Genomic DNA, 24,340 nt, shown 5'->3' with positions numbered 1-24,340 from the left:
GGGTGACAAAGTGAGGACCGGCCAAAAGGTCCTCACTTTGTAGGTTGTAGACTCAAACTGGTCCCCACAAAGACAGCTGTACACGCCAGCGCACACACACACACACACACTTATACAGTTTATACAAACTTAGCTGTATATACACGTGTGGTTATACAAAACTGTTTGTTTTGTGTTTAAACTTAATGAAACTTATTGTAATACAAACTTTTACAAGAAGCATAAATATAAAAAACTTTATTAACAATGAATGAAACATTTTCTTCTCATCGCAAACTGACGTCATCGTTTACTTTGAAGAGCCGAAGGTTTTTCTTCCAAACTCCGACAGAAACTCAATCACACACCGACAATTACATAAGTAACACAATAACATAACAAACATTAGAAATGAATGACAATAATACAGAGAGGAACTGTAATGAACTCATCCAGCAGCCAATCAGATGCCTTCATTCGTCTCATGAATAGTTTTATCGGTGAATCACGATCGATATGTTTTTTTAAACTTGATCGATCAACTGGTCATCGACTCGTTCATCAAATTAAAACTGTTTGTGTGATTGTTCGGATGATCATGTGACTTCCTGTTTCCTGGTTCTTGTCACTGAATCCGTCCTCCTGGCCCCTCCTACTCGGTCTTGGCGGGGGCGTGGCGGCGCAGGTAGGTGTGGTAGAAGAAGTTGATGAAGAGCAGCAGGTAGCTGAGGTACATGAGCGACGCCCACACCAGGTTGTTGACGTGCGAGTGGCAGTCGCCCTGCTGCATCCACCCGTACACCAGCCCGCACACCGTCAGCCCCATCGCCATCTGGGCCAGCTGCGCGCTGGTGATGAGCACGGCGAACGGCCGCGGCACGCGCAGGCCGGCGGCGCGCGCCGCGTAGTAGCTGTACATGAGCGCGTGCACGGCGTAGTTCATGGTCATGAACCAGCCGCCGCCGGCCACCATGTCTTTGTAAGAGTACCAGGAGTAGAGCAGCACGGTGATGTGGTGGTACCAGTGGAGGAACAGCAGCTTCTGCTTCCTGAGCACGATGAACGCTGTGTCGCCTGCAACACAAACAAATGAATACACAAATAAACACAACAAATAAATACAATCAGCATTCATTAATCTGGTAAAGATGACATTTTTAAAACCCAGTAAAAGTTCAAAAGAAAAAATGATCATGTAACGAACAGAGAACATGAGAACGAGGAGAAGAACCTACCGAGCTCCGGAGCTTTGCTGAGGACGAAGGCGTACGCCCAGAACCTGCTGACCGGTCCGCTGTAGAAGCTCTGATCACAGATAGAGCTCCTGAAGCCACCGCTGCTCAGGATGTGGAGCATGTAGGAGCCGGTCCGGACCGCACCGATGATGCTGAACACAGGAGAACACAGGAGAACGTATGAGAACATGGTGGAACACAGGAGAACACATGAGAACATGGTGGAACACAGGAGAACACATGAGAACATGGTGGAACACAGAATAACGTATGAGAACATGGTGGAACACAGGAGAACACATGAGAACATGGTGGAACACAGGAGAACATGGTGGAACACAGGAGAACATGGTGGAACACAGGAGAACATGGTGGAACACAGGAGAACACATGAGAACATGGTGGAACACAGGAGAACACATGAGAACATGGTGGAACACAGAATAACGTATGAGAACATGGTGGAACACAGGAGAACACAGGAGAACGTATGAGAACATGGTGGAACACAGGAGAACATGGTGGAACACAGGAGAACATGGTGGAACACAGGAGAACACATGAGAACATGGTGGAACACATGAGAACATGGTGGAACACAGGAGAACACATGAGAACATGGTGGATCACAGGAGAACACATGAGAACATCTTTTCAAAACAGAAACTGTTAACGGAGGTTATGGAGTGAAGGTTATGGAGTCTGTGTGTGTGTGTGTGTGTGTGTGTGTGTGTGTGTATGTGTGTGTGTGTGTTCATGTAAACACTCACTGGTATTCTTAAAACCAGAAGTAACCATATTTGGACGATCAGGGGGTGGTGCCTGACTAAGCTCGAGGACACGCCCACCTACACCTGCCACCTGCGCCCATTAGACGGTACTAGCTGTCAATCACACTGTGGTATCCACCCCTATATATCCGGTGCTTTAGGGTCTATTTGACTCTGGATGATCATAATCTATAGAAACTACCAGTGGAGTCGCCCCCTGCTGGTCACTACACAGAAGACGGGTTTCAGCTTCACTCCACTCTGGACACGGAGTCTACGAACATCGTGAACAAGCTGCTGAAGTTTATGAGTCACACACTAAACTGTTCACGTCTCTCACCTGAAGAGGGCGAGACTGAGCGACCAGAGGACGAGCGGCCGCCGCAGGCTCAGCCGGGGGCGGGGCCTCATGTAGTTCTTCCCCGCCAACACCAGGGCGGCGTAAAGAGCACAGAACGCAAAGGATTTATTCCTGCAGGAAAAAGATAAAAAAAACAAAACGTCTCTTCATTAACAAAATGATAAGTTTTGGTACAATAAAACATGGTCATGTGACACTCACACACTTAACTGAAAGGAGTAGGAACTGAAAATAAAACTGTTTTATTTATTTATGTTGGATTTCCAGGATAAGATTATTTTAATAAACTGTTTATTCATTAACAAACTCAAAGTTTAGTTTCACAAACATTGACAAATTCACAGATGTAATAAAATACTGAAACTGAAGAAAACTCAATTTTGAAACCTTATAAATAATATCAATAATGAACACATGATAATATCAAGTAAATAATAAAATCCTCTAAAATTGTTTATTTCTTTTTGCACGGACGACAGTTCATCCTCTAACACGAGAGGGTTTAGTTAATTAATATTTTAACTTGAATTAATTTGTTAAAAAGTTGAAGATGAATAAAAACGAGTTATTTTATTAATTTAATAATTAACGTAATACCATGATGCTGTTATCACGTATCAAAGCTTAGTCACAACTGTACTTTCTATATCAGCAGTTAAACAGCTTCGTTTTAAATAATGATTATATAATATATTTTGATATTACATTATTAGAGCTGTGAAAAATAACGCGTTAACGCGTTATGATTAAATTACAGGATTAATTCGTTTTTTTTTTTAACGCATTTAACGCATGCGCAGAAGGACCTTCCAATTCCGCCGCCTCTGCACTAGTCGCCGCTCTAATGCAGTCAGACGGCAGCTGCCATTCAAACAAACAAACAACATGGATAATTCTGATGAACCTGAGGACCTTCTGGACCTGAAGATCGTGTTCCAAAAAAACAAAGATCGAACATTCAGTAAAACCAAGGTGATATGCACACTCTGCGAGACGTTATCGTTTCACCGTAGCAATACCCGCCTAACCACCGCAACGCAAAGCATGTGTTGGTTGGCGAGGGGCGTTCAAGTGGAATGCGCCAAACCAGACTCACTCGCAGGACACATTGTGCAAAAGAAGCGGTCAGCTTTACTGTCAGAGAATTTGAACAAGTTAGTTTGCCTCACCAACTGGCTAAAGACCGAGTAGCTAAGAGGGCCTTTAGAGGCATTAGATTGTATCATGGTGTGGTTAATGGTTGTGTGACAAAAAATATAAAAAATGTCAACCATCCTATGGCTAAGAAGCTCAAATAATTTCTGTTTAATTTTAAAAAAAAAGTTTTATTCAACCACACAATGGCTAAGGAGCCCGAATTCTGTTTAGGATGAAGATTATATTAATGTTCCATATGGAAAAGCAATGATAACTGCTGAAGAACTGCTGAGTTGCAGCACAAAAGAAAAGTTAAATGTCATAAATCTTGTTTTCACAAAAATATTCCGAAAAAATCGGTAATGTGATTAATCATGATTAATCCATAGAAACCTGTGATTAATTTGATTAAAAATTTTAATCATTTCACAGCCCTATACATTATATATATTATATAATAAAATGATGACAACTCCATTCGATTTCATCATCAGCTGTGGGCGGAGCTGAAGCGATGTGCCTGGAATGTGACAGGTGTGACGTCATCCACCTGTGACTCACCTGTCTGAGGCACTTGACTCAGACTCAGTGTCGCTCTATAGAACCAGAAGCTCTGGATCCTCCTGCTTGCGGTGGGTCGGAGCTTTCAGCTTCAGTATCGAACAAACCGGTTCAGGTGGAACTGTGTAGTGACCACAGCCGGTTCGTTCACCGGATCGATGCCGAAACGCAACCCGGGAGCCAGACAACACGAACCCGCCTTCACGTTTACTTCACACCGCAGCGGAGTTTCGTTTTAAATCGACGTAACGTCATGTTTAATATAATATAACAAAATATAACAAAATATAACAAAATATAACAAAATATAACAAAATGAAACAAAGAAACTGTCACTGACCAGTTGTCCTTCATCCAGAGAATCGAACCTCTGTCGTCAAACTGCCGCTCGAAGCTCAGCTCGGTCAGAGGCGGAGAACCGCTGCTGTTCAGCGGGAACATGGTGCGTGCACAGCGGGGGGCTGGGGAGGGAGACACGGGAGGAGATCGGGTCTGTCCCGGTGTCCTGCTGCCTCTCACCTGTCTCTCTGTCTCACCGGTCTCTCTCTCTCTCTGTCTCACCGGTCTCTCTCTCTCTCTCTCTGTCTCACCAGTCTCTCTCTCTCTATGTCCTCACCAGTCTCTCTCTCTCTCTGTCTCACCGGTCTCTCTCTCTCTATGTCCTCACCAGTCTCTCTCTCTCTCTGTCTCACCGGTCTCTCTCTCTCTATGTCCTCACCAGTCTCTCTCTCTCTCTGTCTCACCGGTCTCTCTCTCTCTCTGTCTCACCGGTCTCTCTCTCTCTCTGTCTCACCAGTCTCTCTCTCTCTCTCTGTCTCACCGGTCTCTCTCTCTCTCTGTCTCACCGGTCTCTCTCTCTCTCTGTCTCACCAGTCTCTCTCTCTGTCTGTCTCACCGGTATCTATGTCCTCACCAGTCTCTCTCTCTCTCTGTCTCACCGGTCTCTCTCTGTCGCTATGTCCTCACCGGTCTCTCTCTCTCTGTCTGTCTCACCGGTCGCTATGTCCTCACCGGTCTCTCTCTCTCTCACCGGTCTCTCTCTCTCTCTGTCTCACCGGTCTCTCTCTCTCTCTGTCTCACCGGTCTCTCTCTCTCTCTCTGTCTCACCGGTCTCTCTCTCTCTCTGTCTCACCGGTCTCTCTCTCTCTCTCTGTCTCACCGGTCTCTCTCTCTCTCTGTCTCACCAGTCTCTCTCTCTGTCTGTCTCACCGGTCTCTATGTCCTCACCAGTCTCTCTCTCTCTCTGTCTCACCGGTCTCTCTCTGTCGCTATGTCCTCACCGGTCTCTCTCTCTCTGTGTGTTTCACCTGCGGCTTCCGGTCTATTTAAAGCTCGTCACCTGGGGGAGCGGCCGCGGGAAATACCTGTGTTGCGTTCAGGAACTGTAGGAAATATCTCGATTACATCAATCTATATAAATATCTACGTCTATGTATATATAAAACTATTTTTTCATTTCTTTTTATTAATATCTACTTATTGTGTCATTCTTTATCATTATGTTTTTGTATTATTTATTCTAGAATTAAGCAGAAATTGTCTTCCATATTTGTAAAGGGAATTGAATGAATTAAAACGTAGTAACGTATATATGTAAATATAATTTAATGTACATATTCTAAACATCTGTGTCGAATCCCCTGTAGGATCCAGATGTTTGTTTCCACTGTTTCCGTTCAGGAGTTTATCTTATTAAACATCCTGGAAATTTCCACTTGAAATGAATAAAAACAGACACAGACAATCAAAATGAGTTTCACTCTCATCTTTATTTGTGTGTCTACGCCTCCGAATGATACAAACATATTTGTGACTCAGTTTACAGCTGAAATTAAAACATACGTGATCCACAGCTGGAGTCAACATGTGTCCACACGGAGATCTGAGTCAGCAGACGTCACGTCCTCCTCTGATTGGTTCAAACTAAGACAGAAGAAGTTTCCTTCTTCACGCTGAACTCAGGCATCTGAAGAAAACTACTTCCTGTTTACTCAGTCGGTCTGATTGTAATCTGATTACCTGAAACACATTTTAATAGCAGGTGTAAACAGAGTCCAAGTTTCACTACGACCAAAACCTCACAGGAAGTGGACAGTATGTACAGCTGTTGGTCGGCGAGCTGGCAGCAACACTCAGCCGCAGCAAAGCCCCCAAAACATTCACAGAAACGAGGACGAAAAGAATAAATAAAACAGTCGAGTCGACATCTGTCGCTCTGAGATATCTAAACCAAAGAGTCCTAATCCACAGCGAGCGCTAGCGAGGCCGTCAGCCCGACCACAGTATGGCTTCTCAATGTCAACGTGTATTTACAAAGTTCGGATACAGACGAGGAGCTGAAGCCGTAGAAGTCATCCTACGCTGCGTTACAGTGCACAGTGCAAAAAGTGTGACTGGATATTTGAGTGAATAGGACCTGGGGGTCAGAGGTCAAACAGCCTGCGTCCGTCGGCAGGTCGTGAACGAGGCCGAGACGAAGATGGGCGGACGGGGTCAAAGGTCATGACAACAAGAGGTCGTGGTGATCAGGTGACATGAGGAGAGTTCAGAGCATCGAACCACCGACGCCCGGGCAGGAGGGTTAGTGGTCCTGCTCCAATGACACCATCGACAGATTCAACTTTCTGTAATGAAACTCTGCCATGAGACAGAGAGGAGGAGGAGGAGGAAGATGGAGGAGAAGGAGGATGAAGATGGAGGAGGAGGAGGAAGAAGAAGATGGAGGAGGAGGAGGAAGAAGATAGAGGAGGAGGAGGAAGAAGAAGATGGAGGAGGAGGAGGAAGAAGATGGAGGAGGAGGAGGAAGAAGATGGAGGAGGAAGAAGATGGAGGAGGAGGAGGAAGTGAAGAAGAGGAAGAAGATGGAGGAGGAGGAGGAAGATGGAGGAGGAGGAGGAAGAAGATGGAGGAGGAGGAGGAAGAAGATGGAGGAGGAAGAAGATGGAGGAGGAGGAGGAAGAAGATGGAGGAGGAAGAAGAAGATGGAGGAGGAGGAGGAAGAAGATGGAGGAGGAGGAGGAAGATGGCGGAGGAATAAGAAGATGGAAGAGGAGGAGGAAGAAGATGGAGGAGGAGGAAGAAGATGGAGGAAGAAGAAGAAGATGAAGGAGGAGGAAGAAGATGGAGGAGGAGGAAGAAGATGGAGGAGGAAGAAGATGGCGGAGGAATAAGAAGATGGAGGAGGAGGAGGAAGAAGATGGAGGAGGAGGAGGAAGAAGATGGAGGAAGAAGAAGAAGATGGAGGAGGAGGAAGAAGATGGAGGAGGAGGAAGAAGATGGAGGAGGAAGAAGATGGAGGAGAAGGAGGAAGAAGATGGAGGAGAAGGAGGAAGAAGATGGAGGAGAAGGAGGAAGAAGATGGAGGAGGAGGAGAAAGAAGATGGAGGAGGAGGAAGATGGAGGAGGAGGAAGATGGAGGAGGAGGAAGAAGATGGAGGAGGAGGAAGATGGAGGAGGAGGAAGATGGAGGAGGAGGAAGATGGAGGAGGAGGAGGAGGATCGTAACGACTGCTGTTGTTAACGATGCGGAGGTGAAGCGATGAATTCTCATTGGTCCCTGACACTTCACACCTTCTCCTCCAGCTGATCAATCATCATTTCACATGAACGTTTCTTCTTCATCAGTGACGAAGACGATGTGGACGGATTCATTCAAGAGCAAACATCAAACTCTTTTCATTTCGAATGAACAGCAACTACATTATATGTTTATTATTATTAAAGTTTGATTGGTAGATTTAATTTGGTGTTGAAAGAAAGTCACATATTCATTATAATTACAAACCATTCAAAGTGTTTATCATTTTTTGTTAACAAGGTTTAATTCATTTTCTTTTATGTTTCATTTCCTCTTTTCTTATCTCCAGAATTATTTATGATTTGATTGCTGCTCAGTGTTTGGTCACTAACGATCCTCCGACAGAATCTGAGCTCCGAGCAGAGCTGGAGAAAAACGACAGAAAACAAACTGTTTCAGCCTCCACACACACACACACACACACACACACACACACACACACACACACACACACACACACACACACACACACACACACACACACACACACACACACACAGAGGGAGTTTTGTGTGTTTGTTGTGCGTTCTGACTCGGGATTCTCACCCCCCCCTTCTCAACCTCCCCCCCTTTGCTTGGTCGTCGCAGCAACACTCCCACACTCTGTCTGTCATGTGTGGTCGGCAAGGCAACCGGCCTCCCTGTCGGTTGCTAGGAGAAGCAGCATGAGGTCAGTGTTTGTCGCTCTTAAACAAAAAGTTCAGACAAAACCAGATCCTGTAGGATCCAGAAGGGTCCAGAAGGGTCCAGAAGGATCCAGAAGGGTCCTTCAGGGTCGCAGAGAGCCCTGTAAGGTCCAGGATGTACCTGTGGGTTTTCCAGGGCTCTGGAGGGTCCTGTTGGGTCCTGTTGTGTCCCTCAGGGCTCTGGAGGGTCCTGGAGGTACCTGTTGTGTCCTTCAGGGCTCTGGAGGGTTCTGGAGGGTCCTGTTGTGTCCTTCAGGGCTCTGGAGGGTCCTGGAGGGTCCTGTTGTGTCCTTCAGGGCTCTGGAGGGTCCTGGAGGTACCTGTTGTGTCCTTCAGGGCTCTGGAGGGTTCTGGAGGTACCTGTTGTGTCCTTCAGGGCTCTGGAGGGTTCTGGAGGGTCCTGTTGTGTCCTTCAGGGCTCTGGAGGGTTCTGGAGGGTCCTGGAGGGTCCTGTTGGGTCCTTCAGGGCTCTGGAGGGTCCTGGAGGATCCTGTTGTGTCCTTCAGAGCTCTGGAGGGTCCTGGAGGGTCCTGGAGGGTCCTGTTGGGCCCTGTTGGGTCCCTCAGGGCTCTGGAGGGCTCTGGAGGGTCCTGGAGGGTCCTGTTGTGTCCTTCAGAGCTCTGGAGGGTCTTGGAGGGTCCTGGAGGGTCCTGTTGGGTCCTGTTGGGTCCCTCAGGGCTCTGGAGGGCTCTGGAGGGTCCTGGAGGGTCCTGGAGGGTCCTTCAGAGCTCTGGAGGGCTCTGGAGGGTCCTGGAGGGTCCTGTTGTGTCCTTCAGAGCTCTGGAGGGCTCTGGAGGGTCCTGGAGGGTCCTGTTGTGTCCTTCAGAGCTCTGGAGGGCTCTGGAGGGTCCTGGAGGGTCCTGGAGGGTCCTGTTGTGTCCTTCAGGGCTCTGGAGGGTCCTGGAGGGTCCTGGAGGGTCCTGTTGGGTCCTTCAGGGCTCTGGAGGGTCCTGGAGGGTCCTGGAGGGTCCTGGAGGGTCCTGGCGTCAAACACAATAGTCTCTGATGTTTAAGTTTAATCTGCATCACTTCCACAAAGTCCCTGAAATGAAAGCTCGAACAGGAAGTAAAGCTTTTATTTTGAAACTCAGCAGCGGTTGTGCTCTGTGCAGAAATGGCGTCTTCAAGTTTCAACATCAGCCTCTGATGTTTCTTCTTCTGTGACGAGTGTCTCTTCCCCCGATGATCTCCCACGCCTTAGCCCAGCCAATCACAGTCTAACTGGGGTTTAATAGAAAAGGTTGAGAGGAGGATGTCAGCCTGTTACCCATGATGCTTCGTGTCCTTCTCCAGCCTCACCAGCAGACAGACTCGTGCCGTCTTACGGCGCCTCCTCCCGGCGGCTGCTCTGTTTCTGCAGCTCAGCTGGCTGGTTGCTCCCGTTCTTCTTCTTACTTCCCTCCCTGGTGGTTGACGACGTGACCTTTAAGCTCTTTGACGTCTTGGTTCCACAAATGTTCTCCTTGCTGGCGGCGTCCTGAGGCAGCGAGGGACTGGAGTGTGTCCTCTGCAGGCCTCCGTCGTCAAACAGCCGAGACTCGAAGGCCGTCAGGTCCTCGTCTCCGCTCGCCAGCTTGGCTCTGAGCAGCATGGCGTACGTACCGTAACGAGTTTTCTGTAGAGGACAGAGACGGAGGCGTTAACGGTGTCCCCGTCAGTGATGTCACTCGTTTGTCCTTTAAGAGTAGGACATCACTGAGGGTCACATGTTCAGACTAATAAGAAACTACAGCCAGCCGCTGTTAGCTTAGCATTAAGAATGCAATCAAAGCAAACAGCTAGCCTAGCAATGTGAAGCATCATCAACAGTATAAATTCAGTTCAGGTTTCATCTACATTATGACACAGTGATAAAATAATAATGATAACACCAGCTCTCTAACTAACGAGCTATTAAACAGCGTCGTGTTGCTTTAAGTGATCGACACCAATCAAACTGAATCTGCTGCGATGAAGACGAAGTCGTACACAAACATGCACATACATGAAAATTAGATATAAACACAAACGTTCACTCGTCAAATCATCTGACACAGAATGAAACAGCAAATTAAAAACAGTAGAAAATGTCGAGCTGGCGTCAAACTGTGTCATCACTTGTATTTAAAACTTTAAAAGTTTTACTCAAAGAGGAAATGGCCCTGCATGAAAATCACCTCAAACTCCAGGTAATCCTGTCGGAGCTTCTGTTCCTCCAGCTCACGACCTTTGACCTTTCGATTCGGCGTGGAGGTCGTCAGGTCGGCCTGCTCGGACGAAACGCCCCTGAAGCGGTTCTCATGAGACTTGACCTGCTCTTCCTGTCGAGTCAAAGCAAAGGATTCTGGGATTTGTGCGGCTTCCACATATGGAGTTTACCCACAATCCCCAGCGACTCTCGGTCATCTGTACCTGGGTCAGTTTGGTGTTGGATCCCGGCAGCAGAGGGCGGCTGAATCTCTTTTGAGAGCCGATCGCCGCCGGGAAGGGCGGAGCCGAGAACATGGCCGCCACCACGTTGATGCGCGTGATCCAGGACTGCATCTGTTCTGCGCTCCTGCAGGAAAACACAGATCTGAAGCAGCTGGACTCACACACTCATCAGGGCATCAGGTTGTTTGTGGATAAATTAAAGTAGAATATATTGAACGTCACGTTATTCTGGTAAAAAATTAAATAAAATAAGACCTAAGAGTCTTTCAGTGTTGTTATGACGTTGAAAAAATTCTGGTCAGGAGATATGAAGCAATGCTTTTTAATTAAACTTCCAGAGAGTTCACTGATTCCTCTTCAGGAGATGATAAATACTAAATAGAAGAGTTGATAAAAGAAGGTCAAAGGTCAGATGATGTCAGCTGATTCCTTCACTGTGGCCCAGGAGACGTTCACATTAATAAAAGTATGTGACACACTCAGAACCTCCCGATGTGTCCGAGGCTTCGTCCACACGACTGAACCAAACTCCATGTTTCACACCTGAAGGTCTGAGCAGCAGGTGGGTTTTGTTCAGTGATGTTTATTTATCTTTTTTTATTTTTGTCCTCGAAAATAAAAACCTTACAAAAAACAAACAAATAGACACTAAGTAAACGTGTGTGTGTGTGTGTGTGTGTGTGTGTTCTTACGGAGCCTGGAACAGGAACACCCTCCAGTCGGCCGTCCTCAGGTAGAACACGTTGGGCCTCTTGCTGTAGTCGGCCGCCCGCATGGCGAGCGAGTGATGGATGGACACAGCGTTCTTCACGTCCTCCTCCGTCAGCTCCCGCTCCGCACGGTACTCGTCCTGTCGGCCAATCACAGAGCGGCGTGCAGGTGAGAACGTGACATCACAGACTGACGGACTGGATTCCCAGTATTCGATTATTGGAGCAGTGATTTTTATATTATTAAATATCAGACGAGAAAATGTTTTAAGTTTTCACTTATTTTAAACATATTTAGAAAAACTGAATACATTGTTTTGATCTTCGTTATGAAAATAAACAGATTTGATTGGTTGAGATTAATTGATGACATCACAAAATAAAAGAACCTATAATGAAATTGTGCCAGATATTTCAAAATAATAGCGTTTAAAATAGTAAGACAGTTCAGTTCTGTCTCTGACCTGAAATCAGTTGGATCTGGGCCACGCATCTAAAAATATGCATAGTGTGTGTGCGACACAGGGGCTGCTGGGTAATGTAGTTCATGTGTTTACCTTCTGCAGGTAGAGCACAAGACCCTTCAGCAAGACGTAGAAAGACCTCCAGCCTCTCTTACCCCGCGGCGCTGCAGGAAACAAGGCATCATGGGATATTATGCGTCATGAGTAACGTAACACATTGAGACAAAAAAAAAAAAATGATTAAAATGTAACAGCTGTTAATTTTGTAGTAGCTCAAGAAGAAGAAGTGACATACTTCTCTTCCCGTCGGGGTCGGCGTGGACCTTCCGAACCAGGAAGCCGCTCTTGTAGAGCTCGCCGTCCGCCTGCTGGGCAACGCCAAGCAGTGGGTTCCCCCCCCCACCCAGTCGCTTCATGGTGTGGGAGGCGGAGTCTGTTCGCACGTCAGCCAACTCCGACATCGACTTCCTCAACTCCTCTTCATCACTTCAGCAGAGAAGAGAAAACAGAGGGTTGCAGGTTCAGTGACCTCATTCAGACTTCGTCCCCACAAACGTCTCCTCGTCCTCTCTGACCTGAAGAAGAATCCCCTGAAACCAAACCTGACCAATTCAGTTTCTCTTTTTAACCAAAATCACGTGAAAACATCTCTGAGGTTGTAACTCGTTTTGACCACCAGGGGCAGCACTGCCAGATTTAAACACGTACGCTTCAGACGTCACTTTGGTCCTTTTGAGACAAAGGGATCAGAAATGAATCAGCTGCAGAAACAATCTTAACAATTCACCAGATTTCATCTCACTATCGTTCATGATCAATTATTACTTATAACATTAAATCCTCGTGTGTCTCACTTCCTTTTGACACGAGGAGGACAGATGCTAAATGCTACCGAGACGTGTGTGGACAGTCACATGTCACATGACCTGTAACTACCAAGAGGACAGATGCAGGGGACGGCTACCATGGCAACAGAGGCTTAAATAAGGGAGTCGGCAGCAGCAGGGACACACACACACACACACAGACACACCCACACACACACAGACACAGACGCACACCTCAGACGTCTGCACTGTGATGAAACTTACATGGTCCACTGCAGCTTCTCGTTCTTGATGGAGCTGTAGAGAGTCTGAGGAGACACAACACAGAGTCACATGTACTGTGTGTGTGTGTGTGTGTGTGTGTGTGTGTGTCTGTGTGTGTCTGTGTGTGTGTGTGTGTCTGTGGGACATTTTTCTTTCACACTGTTGAACTGAGTGAAACACAATTAATAATTATTATTAAATATGATCTAAAACAGACACTGGTCTCGGTTCGACTCATATGAAGAATCTTCACGATGAAGACTGTGACCTGCAAACTGTTTATTCTCCATCAAAGATGAAAGAACCTCATTTTCTTACGAGGACGTTGATATTTTCTGAGCTCACTGCGCTTTCCCATCACATCAGAACTGAGGTGTTGTAGCGCCCCCCCCCCCCCTCATGGCCCATCAACAACACCTTAATAGAAACGATTATTTGAAATCGGAGTTTCCGGGTTCTCAGGCTTCTACCTTCTTCTTACGGCTCTGCAGGTGCTGCTGTCCGTCCTGGGTCTTTCCCAGCAGGTCGGGGAAGGCCAGTGGTTTGAGGGAGCGGGAGCGGGGGGTTCTGGGATACCTGAACGGGTCCGTGTCCCTCGAGTCTCGCCCGCTCCGGACCGAGCACAGGGACCGAGACCGCATGCGGCCAGAGGAGTGGATGCTGTTGACACCGATCATGGTGGAGATTTGAATTATGTAATTATTATGTCCAAGACCGTCGTCCACCAACTTCACAAACTCGTCCTCAACTCAAACTTTAGACCAGCTCAGAAAAACGATTGAGTCCAGAGTTTCTTCTTCTGATCCGGTGTCAGTGAAAACACAGAGTTTAGATTCCAGATCCCAGGAGGCTGTGAGGACGCTGGTTGTGAGTCTGGATTGACCGTGTCCTCAGAGCTCAGCCTGCTGCATTATGGATCCAGCTTTATTCATTATGCATAAAAACACAGCAGCGTCATAATCCTGCTGCCGGTCGGTCGGGGGGGCTCGTCAGCCTCACATCAGAAATCAGAGCTGATGGACACGATGTCGCACCAGACTGAAGAGTCAACGTCTTTGTTGTTTAAACAACAGGTTGTGTTCACGACGCACAAACAAGAGTCAAATATTTAAAATTTCAAAATAAAAAGTGTTTTATAAGAATTACGACAAACGGAAAAATGCTGAAATTACTTTTGTCGGGAAAGAGTTACTGCTGTTCAATAAAATCACTCTCTGATCAATATCTTTGACAAATAACATTTAACGCATATATTTAACCAGCTATATATATATATATATATATTAGGATATTAATACTTAAATAATTTCTACAGACTATAATTTGCATTGACTGTCTATACAATCTATTTAGATTTAAAATTCCAATAAAATATTAAAAAAATGTAAAGAAAAATCTAGATTTTTCCACCAGACACCAAAAAAGTTTATTATTGATTAACGCGTCTAAATAAATCAAACTAAAAAATCTGATGAGATAATTAATCAGAAGTTAAGTTCAAGCAGATCAGGACCCGACTCAATAAACAGGTCAGAGCGTTCACACACACACACACACACACACACACACACACACACACACACACACACACACACACACACACACACACACACACACACACACACACACACACACACACACACTCTGTGTGTGTTAAAGTCTAATCCATCAACAGTTCAGAGACAGTGATGCGAAATTCATCAGATCATCAGAAAACCACAAAAACATTCACTCAAAAATAAATAAATAAAATTTGATCTTCTTCTGATGAACGTCCGAGTGCAGCGGAGGAAGAGGAAGAGGAGGAAGAGGAGGAAGAGAAGGTGATGGAGGCGAATCCCTGGACTGCAAAGAAATCTGCGCGACGGAGGAAACGTATCAGCAGCAGCTCGCACGTCCAAAACACAGAACGCAGGGGGACAGGGGCGAGCGAGCACACCCACACACGCAGACAGAGAGAGAGAGAGAGAGAGAGAGATAGAGAGACAGAGAGAGAGAGAGAGAGAGCACCCCGAAACTGACGTCAGCCTGCTCCAGCCCTGGCGACCGAGGGAGGGATGAAGTGATGTGAAGGAGAGGAGAGTTTCTCCTGTTGCTTGAGACAGAAAGAGAGAAAGAGAGAGAGAATCCCTCCTTCCTCTTACTCCGACTTCACCCCCTCTCTTCTTCTCCTCCTCCTTTGCTTGTTATTGTCTACCTCCTGCAGGAAAATCCCTCCGTCAGGTGAGCTCACTCCTCCCCCTCTGCTCCTCTCTTCCTTTATTCTTCCTCTGTTCCACTCTTTTCTTATTCCTCTCCTCTCCTCTGAGACTCTGAACAGTTGGACTGTTGCTCGCTCTCCCCTCTTCTCCCCTCTCTCTCTCTCTCTCTATGCGCATTTTCTCTCGGCTGCAGCGTCCAATCAGCGCACGACGAGGAGCTTCAGCCCGCCCCTTGCTCTCCTCGGAGCTGTCAATCATCTGAGGCTTCACAGAGCTGAATGTAAATCTGTGACAATCATCTGAAAACATGACGAGGATTTAACCTGAATAAAATATGAATAATAAAAAATAATCATTTATTTATCTATTTTATAAAAATCTATTTTATTTTAAATGAATCACGTGAAGGAGAAGAATAATATTTTGTTTTGAAAAACACTGTAAACATAATCAGTGTTTTACTGTCACACATACACACACGCACACGGACACACACACGCACACCTGTGTGTACCTTCAGCAGATCTTTGGGGAAGTCTTTTCCATTGTTGAGACCTTCTAGGTTGGAGATGAACTGACTGCAGGACATCCGCTTCCCCACGTTCTACACACACACACACACACACACACACACACAGTAAATAGTTTTATCAATAACATTATTTTTTGATCTTTGATTAAAGATAAAAATCTAACTCACGTTTCCATGAAGGTCAGAGTTCAGCAGCATCACGGCACAGGTCAGAGTGTGGATGCTGTCTGAGAGACAGAGAGGTGAGACAGGTGAGCAGACAGACAGGTGAAAGACAGACACTTGAGAGACAGACAGGTAAGCAGGCAGACAGAAAGATGAGCAGACAGGAGAGCAGACAGAGAGATGAGCAGACAGGAGAGCAGACAGAGAGATGAGAGACAGACAGGTGGTGAGACAGACACACAGGTGAGACAGACAGACAGGAGAGCAGACAGACAGGTGAGACAGACAGACAGGTGAGACAGACAGACAGGAGAGCAGACAGACAGGTGGTGAGACAGACAGACAGGTGAGCAGACAGACAGGAGAGCAGACAGACAGGTGAGACAGACAGACAGCCGAGCAGACAGACAGGAGAGCAGACAGACAGGTGAGACAGACAGACAGGTGAGACAGACAGGCAGGAGAGCAGACAGACAGGTGGTGAGACAGACAGACAGGAGAGCAGACAGACAGGTGAGACAGACAGACAGGTGAGCAGACAGACAGGAGAGACAGACAGACAGACAGGAGAGCAGACAGACAGGAGAGCAGACAGACAGGTGAGACAGACAGACAGGTGAGACAGACAGACAGGAGAGCAGACAGACAGGTGGTGAGACAGACAGACAGGAGAGCAGACAGACAGGTGAGACAGACAGACAGGTGAGCAGACAGACAGGAGAGACAGACAGACAGACAGGAGAGCAGACAGACAGGAGAGCAGACAGACAGGTGAGACAGACAGACAGGTGAGACAGACAGACAGGAGAGCAGACAGACAGGTGGTGAGACAGACAGACAGGAGAGCAGACAGACAGGTGAGACAGACAGACAGGTGAGACAGACAGACAGGAGAGCAGACAGTAAGGTGGTGAGACAGACAGACAGGAGAGCAGACAGACAGGTGAGACAGACAGACAGACAGGTGAGCAGACAGACAGGAGAGCAGACAGACAGGTGAGACAGACAGACAGGAGAGACAGACAGACAGGTGAGACAGACAGACAGGAGAGCAGACAGACAGGTGGTGAGACAGACAGACAGGAGAGCAGACAGACAGGTGAGACAGACAGACAGGTGAGACAGACAGACAGGAGAGCAGACAGACAGGTGGTGAGACAGACAGACAGGAGAGCAGACAGACAGGTGAGACAGACAGACAGGTGAGCAGACAGACAGGAGAGACAGACAGACAGACAGGAGAGCAGACAGACAGGAGAGCAGACAGACAGGTGAGACAGACAGACAGACAGACAGACAGACAGACAGGAGAGACAGACAGACAGACAGGAGAGACAGACAGACAGACAGACAGGAGAGACAGACAGACAGACAGACAGACAGACAGGAGAGCAGACAGACAGGTACCTTCCGTGGTCAGACTCTCTGGGTTACATTGTCTGAATCTTCTGGAGAAGTGAGCGAGGACTCTCTCTCTCTCCTGAGTTTCTCCGATCAGAGCAAACTGCCTCAGGAACGACCTGAAACCACAGATCGTCAACTCATCAGCTCCTCCATGTTCTCTCTCTTGTTCCTCTGGGTTGAGTCTCCTCCACCTCAGAGAAACATCTTTAGCTTCACTGTCAATCAAACTCTTTACTTCCTGCCTGTCACATTAAAAGTCTTCCAGTGGCTCAGATGATGTTTTCTGTCACTTTTCTGACTTTTAATGTGAAACATCTGCATCAGAAACTTTCATTGACGTCAACTTTATATTCTAAAAATCTTCTTTGTTAAAATCCCTTGAATGAAAACTACAACAGTTTCATCTGAGAAGAAGAGTTTGAAGGAGACGAGGTGAGGACTGACCTGAGCGCCTGGTCGATGTTCAGACCGCTGAAGTTAAAGTTACTGAGATATTCTTCTGCCACCTTCTGGTTGAACTCATTACTGCAGACAGACAAACAGAGAGCGGCGTTAAGAAGAACAACTGACACATGACAAACATGAGGACACAGACGGACACTGACTTCTTGCTCAGGTGTCGGGCGACGTCAGACTTCCTGAAGCCGTCCAGGTGGTAGAGGCGTTTGGCGAGGCGCTTGGCGGCCTGCAGGTCGGCCTTCGTGCCGTTGGCCAGCTCGTCGTCGCTGCCGCCGAGCGCCAGGCGCTCCGCTACGTCAGCCTGTGGGTACAGCAGCTCGGGGGGGCGGTTCACCAGACGCTCCCTGACAACACACAAACAAACACACACACAGGACTTTATCTCATGACTCTCACTTCCTGTTTCTTTTCTGAGTCTTGTTCCTGTTCTGTTCCTGCAGTAAGGGTCTTAGAAGGAAAGATAAAAGACTCATTAGACTCAAGACTTATTTTGACAGTTTCCACACGAACGCGTCAAACAGCCGCTCAGCTTCATCATCACCTGAAGATCCCCCCCCGTGTGGTGGTCAGTGAACAGGTGGTTCCTCAGCCTCACGTGTCCGAGTCCAGTGTTTGCTGCTGCGTCGACCGGCGTCTCCTCAGGGATCAATACTCTTTCATTTACTCTCATCCACCCGAGCCCAGCACAATCATTTTGAATTTAACGCACCTATCGGCCGCTGGCGCTCCTGAGACATGTCCGTCCTCCATCAGCCGTCCTCCATCAGACTTTTAAACAGAAAGTGGACCTCGAACAGGAAGTGAAGTCAGACTCTCGAGTTGTGAGCGAGAGTCAGAAAGTGGGAAGTGGTCGAACCACTGCATCTACTTCCCTTCATGGAGCTTCTCTCCACTGAGTCAGGGACAGTGACATGGGAACAGGTATCGAACCACCGTGATGTCACCCATTGGTTTGTTAGCATCGGCTTGTCATATGTTCAGCGCCATCTTGGTTACTGAGACCAGAAGTAACCATTTTTGGAGGAGAGGGGGTGGGAACCTGACTCAGAGATCGAGGACACTCTGCACCCCCATTGGATGGTCCTAGCTGTCCATCGTACTGTGGTATCCACCCCCCTAGCATCCGGTGCTTTATGGTCTGTTTGGCTCTAAATGATCATAATTCACTAAATGCTGTTTATAACCACATGTTAATATAAAATAAATAAGCCTTTATCTACTTTAGGCTAACATTATTGTGTTCAGACTAACATGTAGGTAAGATCGATGGAATACGCACATTAAGGATAATTATTTGAGCTTAGACTGGAGATTGTAAATAAAGATGGATGATGCGATAGATCCTGTTGCCCGTAGGGGGCGCTGCAGCATGTGACCTGAGATCCTTCTGCTGCAGACAGAAACATGAACGAGCAGACTTTACTGTTCTGTATTGGGTAAAGGAAAGTGAATGAAACTGAGGTCGACACCACAGACACACACGTTCTACAGCCATCACGGCCATCTTGGTTCAACACCATCACTGTAAAGACATTTTGTCTGGTCCTCAGAAATTCAAAGGCTTTTTGAGGGACTTGATAACTTAGTTTAAAGTTTAGGTTAGAGTTAGGCATTTAGTTGTGGTGGTTCAGGTTAAGGAATGCCTTATGTCCCTGAGTGTCCTATAGAGGGACAAGTGTGTGTGTGTGTGTTTGTGCGGACGAGACAGAACAGAGTGTGAGTGCGGATGTTTCTGTCGACGACTCCTTCCTCCGCCAACACAACCCATTCATCCAGGACAGAAATAACCAGCAGTCAGTGAACTTCACTCGACCGGACGCCAGGAAACTCTTCTTTCTTCTTTTCCTTTTTCATTCATCGTCCTCCGACTGCAGCGGCACCGAGTCACAGATCAGATGAAGCTCGGACGTCTGTGCATTCACACACTGGAACAAGATACTTCCACCAAAGTCTGACAAATATAGAGCCTCAGAACTTCTACCGCAAACACAAGCTAGTCAAGACATAAGAATGACTGTTTTTAACTTTATAAGCTGTGGTGAGCTTTAAACTAAAACCAGCAGCAGAGCTGGACTGGACGACCGTCCTGTGTCCTACGACCACTCAGAAACACCCAGAGCTCAACAGGGATCAGCACCAGACGATCAAAGGACCCAGCACTGGACAGAGGTCACTGAAGGTCAGAGAGTCTAAGGTCAGAGGTTAAACACACTGATGATACCCAACATTTGATTGGACAGAAACTTTCATATAAAGCTGGATATTCTCAACATTGTAAAAAATGACCTTGATTCCTGTTGAATTTGAAAGTCGGGGCTTGTGGACACTTGATGACATCACAGTCTGGAGAATCGATCACCCGTTACTTTAGTTGAGCTGGATGCAACACGTTTTACCCCTGTGCCTCCAGAAGAGTTTTGTGGACTCAAACATAATTCATAGTCATAGAAAAGACGACGAGAGGAAAACGAGTCTGAGATCAAAAGACAGAGGGAGAAAATGAAAGAGAGGAAAATAGAAACAAATATAGAGAAAGAGAGAAGGAAAGAGTGAGAGACTGTTATTATCCAGGGTGTGTCCCTCAGCTGTCGTTCATCCAGACCGACACCAAAACACACTGCACACAGAAGGACGCACAACATGAACACAACAGATGTAAAAACACACTTTTTTCCCGTGTGTCCCGGTTTAAAGACCCCATATTTGACACCTTTCTGGTATTGGTCCCCTAAGATGATGTATCAGTGGTTTAAAGTGGACAAACAGCCGCACTGTGTCCATGTCCTCTCTCCGTCCTCTCTGGAGCTGCAGACCTGCCTCTTGAGCCCCTCCTCTGATTGGCTGACTGCACTGAGTGACAGGCGACCAGGCCTATCACCGGTCTCTGGTGCATCCCTCTGGTAACACAGGTGAAAGTCACGTGATGTTTGCAGCTACAGAAGAGCAGCCAGATGTTTACAGTCGTTACAACCGGATGTTTCTGAAAGGAAAGTTACACCGTCCTCATGTCTGTCCACGTCTTCAGGACAGTCAGTGTGGGAGTAACGTCCCGAGTAACGTGAACACTACTCCGTACTGAGCACAGCGACACGGCCACGGGTCTCGAACAGAAACGTTCTCAGGAGGAATGTGCACGGACACATTCTCTGCAGGGTTTCTTCAGTGCTGTTTGTCGTGGTTAGCCTGTGGTAGCTAACAAGCTGCTAGCTCAGCAACAAGTCTGCTTGGTGTACCGTTCAGTGTGGAGGGGGGGTGGTGATGAGGAGTGGAGGTGGGGGGTTCGGAGGATGGACCGGTGCCGGCTGAGAGACGAGTGCGATCCCATGTGACATCATACGGGGGAGGAAGTACGCAACGAGACGTTTCAATCACACATTTCTCAGAATGGACCGAGGGACAAAGTCTGTTTTCATGCTCTGAGGCCCCCTACTGGCCCCTTCAAGTCATTACAGATAGTAAAAGCCCAGAAAATGTATTGTACACAATATGGACCCTTTAAAGGACCAGTCTGTGATTTTCTACTGGACGAATCAAACTCAAATGTTTCTGTCTATGACTCTTCAGTTTATCGTTCACACGACGAGGGACGTTGATGCTGTGATAGTTCGTTCCATCTCTTTTCAAAGTGACGAGGAAAGTCTCGACGAGACGACTCGAGATAGAAACAAGACACATGTATTGATCCCACACACATGCACAGACACACTGTGCATGTGTGTGGGACGGAATTTTGTCCTCTGCTTTTGACCCATCTGGTGGACACAGCAGGACACACAGCGCAGTGGGCAGCCATGCACGGCGCCCGGGGAGCAGATGTTGGGGGAGTAAGGTGCCTTGCTCAGGGGCACTCAGACAGTGGGGAAGGGAGAGTCCTCCTGGACTTTGGAACAGATCCAGGTGTTGTCCATCAACACCTGGATGTCAAATGTTGTCACTGCGAGGAGTCGAACCAGAGACCTTCCAGTCTGATGTCCATCATTTTCTGCCACTAGTCCATCGCCTCTCCATTTTTTATTTTTTAAAGAGGAGATAAGAGGAGACTAGAGAGGAGACCAAACGCAGCAAGACTCAAAGAGACAAGACTCAAAGAGACAAGACTCAAAGAGACAAGACTCAAAGAGACGAGCGCACCCAAACATGGCTTCTCAAAAATATGTCCGTCATTCATCCTTGTTGGTAATGGGGTCCTTTAAAGTAGATTCTTAGGATTCAGCCTCAAAATGATCTGATGCCCCGAAATTCTTCTGAACTCTGAGACGACATTAAACTTCGTCTAATACCAGAGAGTAAAAACAGATCTGATGCTATTTGATGTTAAACGAGTCACAGATCTCTCATAAGTGAGATATCCACATGAGTTTGATATCCGTGATGTGTTTTGTTCTCCTCTCACATGCTCCGCTCACGCCTCACTGGGAAACAAGTGCTTGATCTATAATGGATGCTCAGTCCAAAGTTAAAACAGCAAACTACCTCTGAACTCCGGAGGAGCTCCTCGGCCTGCAGGGACGCTATTCAGCAGAAACTAGAAACACAGGTTGATTAGTGATTCTGTTTGAAGCCTCAGAGACGGTTCCTGCTGAGTTTTAACACTGAAACTGAACCGAACCCAGAACAACCACAGGTCCTCAAACCTCTGAGACTCAGCAGGATGTTAACAGCAGAAACTTCATCATCCACATGTCACAGCTTTGTCCTCCTCTTTAAATCTCCTCGGGTTTGTGTCCCAGCTGAAGGACGACCATCATTTCATGTGGATATTAATTAAACATCTGTTAAAATATGAAATGTTGTCGGCTCTATTCTCAGACTGCTGTTAGTTGAGTTTCTTGCTGTTGTGTCAAGCATGATCCAACTCTTCTAAAAATCACTGTAAACCATGGAAACAATAATCCATAATGGACTAGAAGGATGCTCTGAGAGCACAGACCTCTGCCAAGACGAACTGATCATCTCACCAGGTTAAAGAAAATGAAAAGTTTAATCCTGGATTCTCTGCTCTACCCAGATCTGCTCCGAAATCCACCTCTACACCACGGCTCCGTTCAACCGTGAAGTAGGAAACACCATTAAACACGATACTTCCTGATCACGTGTCTGACATCAACAAGACATATAAACTACGTGAGTTTTACACGACTTAAACATGAGCCTCTGCTCCCTGACTGTGGGACGGCAGTGTCACACAGGAAATCCAGTTCCTCGACTGGGGTTGAAATGGGAACGTTGTGAAGTAGAACGTGAACGACTCCACTGGCAGAACACAGTGAAGGTTCAGTCTCCTGACGCAGAGCTTCAGTTACAACCTGGTGCTGACACATGTGAGCTGGATATATAATATAATATAACATTTCATTACTATTCTTTTGAAAAGGGTTTAATGAAACAGAGAATAACTTCCACAGTTTTCTATTAGTTCCACATTCTGAGCGTCTGGAAAAACCTTTTCATCAATTTCAGGTTTCAGCAGAGTTGACATGAGCTGCAGTGATAACTTGAAATTAAGTTTATGAATTATAATAACAAATAATAAAATGATTGATTTATTTTGTATCTAAAATCGACAATGTGTGAGACGCTAAACAGGAAACGAGTGTAAACACGTCACAGCAGAATATTAAAGACTTTAGAGAAACTGAATTTAAATCTTTTAAATGACCTTGAGGGGCGGACTCACCTGTAAACAGCTGGGTAGGGCGGGGCGTACATGTACCTGTCATCCAGAGCCCCGCCCCCCAAGCACAGCAGGTAGCTCGCCATGACTATGAGTAGTGGGCGGGGCCAGCACACTCTCACACCCAGTCTATGATGTCAGTAACCGACAGAGCCGCCAATCAAACAACATCCACATGGACAGCTGTGATCTGAGGAGGCTTCACCGCGGGGAACGGAGTGATGTCATAGATCTGCTGAGGTCATTGTTGGTTTCATCAGCAGATGTGTCTCCTTCTCGGATTCGTCTGTTTTCAGTCGTCCTCCTTCGTCTGACTTGTCCTCTTCACCTCTGTCAGCTCCTTCCTCCTCCTTCTCTTCCTTCGCTCTATAAAAACTTTCTGCCGTCTTCTTTCCCTCTCAACAACTTCTCCACACGACTTCCTCTCCTCCTCAGCCGGATCTTCTTGTCCCGCCCCTCTCGTGCATCAGTTATTTTCCTTCACTGAGGGGATGGAGGTTTGTGTTTCCTCCCCCGTTGGACCGGGGACGCTCCTCCTCCTCCTCCCTCCGTCCTCTCCTTCCCCTCTTCCTCTCTTTGTCTCCTCTTACCTTCCTCTCACTCCATGCACCTTCCTGGAAGAAGTTTCTATCTTTTTCTTTTCCTCAAAAACAAACTGCCGATTCTACAACCACAGTCTTCACAGTTGTTTTTAAATGTCTCAATGATTTGCACCTTATTTCACTTTCTTCTTTGAGGAAAAAAAAAAGTTTGATTTCTTGTCAAATGTTTTATCAGCTTCAGAATAACAGTTATTTTGTGTGTGATATTTTTTTATAAAATCAATAACAATATGGATTTTTAAACTAGCTAATCGTATTTCTTTTAGCAACGCTTAACCCTAAACTAAACTTTGTTTGAAGCAGTTTTAACTCTAACATTA

The 24,340-nt window shown here is 46.7% G+C and overlaps 2 protein-coding genes across 7 annotated transcripts; both read right to left on the bottom strand.

Moving 5' to 3' along the window:
- Positions 1–222: 222 nt before the first annotated feature.
- On the bottom strand, positions 223–5,359 carry LOC128453018 (elongation of very long chain fatty acids protein 6). Of its 2 annotated transcripts, none has more exons than XM_053435610.1 (5): positions 4,685–5,359; positions 4,384–4,608; positions 2,325–2,456; positions 1,215–1,366; positions 223–1,053 (listed from the first exon to the last, which is right to left on the bottom strand). In XM_053435610.1, the coding sequence occupies exons 2-5, from the start codon at positions 4,482–4,484 to the stop codon at positions 632–634; spliced, it is 807 nt and encodes a 268-aa protein (XP_053291585.1). In that variant the 5' UTR covers positions 4,485–4,608; positions 4,685–5,359; the 3' UTR covers positions 223–631. The 2 variants fall into 2 exon arrangements, with proteins under 2 accessions (XP_053291585.1, XP_053291586.1); XM_053435611.1 differs by having other exon boundaries at positions 4,384–4,991; positions 5,253–5,348.
- A 434-nt stretch (positions 5,360–5,793) lies between these two features.
- psda (pleckstrin and Sec7 domain containing a) lies at positions 5,794–24,230 on the bottom strand. 5 transcript variants are annotated; one of them, XR_008341463.1, is made up of 14 exons: positions 23,422–24,230; positions 17,891–18,088; positions 17,730–17,810; positions 17,289–17,401; positions 15,885–15,943; positions 15,699–15,788; positions 12,984–13,027; positions 12,188–12,378; positions 11,986–12,056; positions 11,411–11,568; positions 10,698–10,842; positions 10,463–10,606; positions 8,507–9,921; positions 5,794–8,456 (listed from the first exon to the last, which is right to left on the bottom strand). XR_008341463.1 is itself a non-coding variant. In XM_053435602.1 (13 exons), the coding sequence occupies exons 1-13, from the start codon at positions 23,502–23,504 to the stop codon at positions 9,628–9,630; spliced, it is 1,671 nt and encodes a 556-aa protein (XP_053291577.1). In that variant the 5' UTR covers positions 23,505–24,230; the 3' UTR covers positions 5,794–9,627. The 5 variants fall into 5 exon arrangements, 4 of the variants coding, with proteins under 4 accessions (XP_053291577.1, XP_053291578.1, XP_053291579.1 ...); XM_053435602.1 differs by having other exon boundaries at positions 5,794–9,921; XM_053435603.1 differs by lacking the exon at positions 23,422–24,230 and adding an exon at positions 18,454–18,841 and having other exon boundaries at positions 5,794–9,921.
- Between the last annotated feature and the right edge of the window lie 110 nt (positions 24,231–24,340).

Source organism: Pleuronectes platessa, chromosome 12 (assembly GCF_947347685.1).
Source record: "Pleuronectes platessa chromosome 12, fPlePla1.1, whole genome shotgun sequence".
Taxonomy (NCBI): domain Eukaryota; kingdom Metazoa; phylum Chordata; class Actinopteri; order Pleuronectiformes; family Pleuronectidae; genus Pleuronectes; species Pleuronectes platessa.
This window is presented reverse-complemented; position numbering and strand designations above follow the sequence as displayed.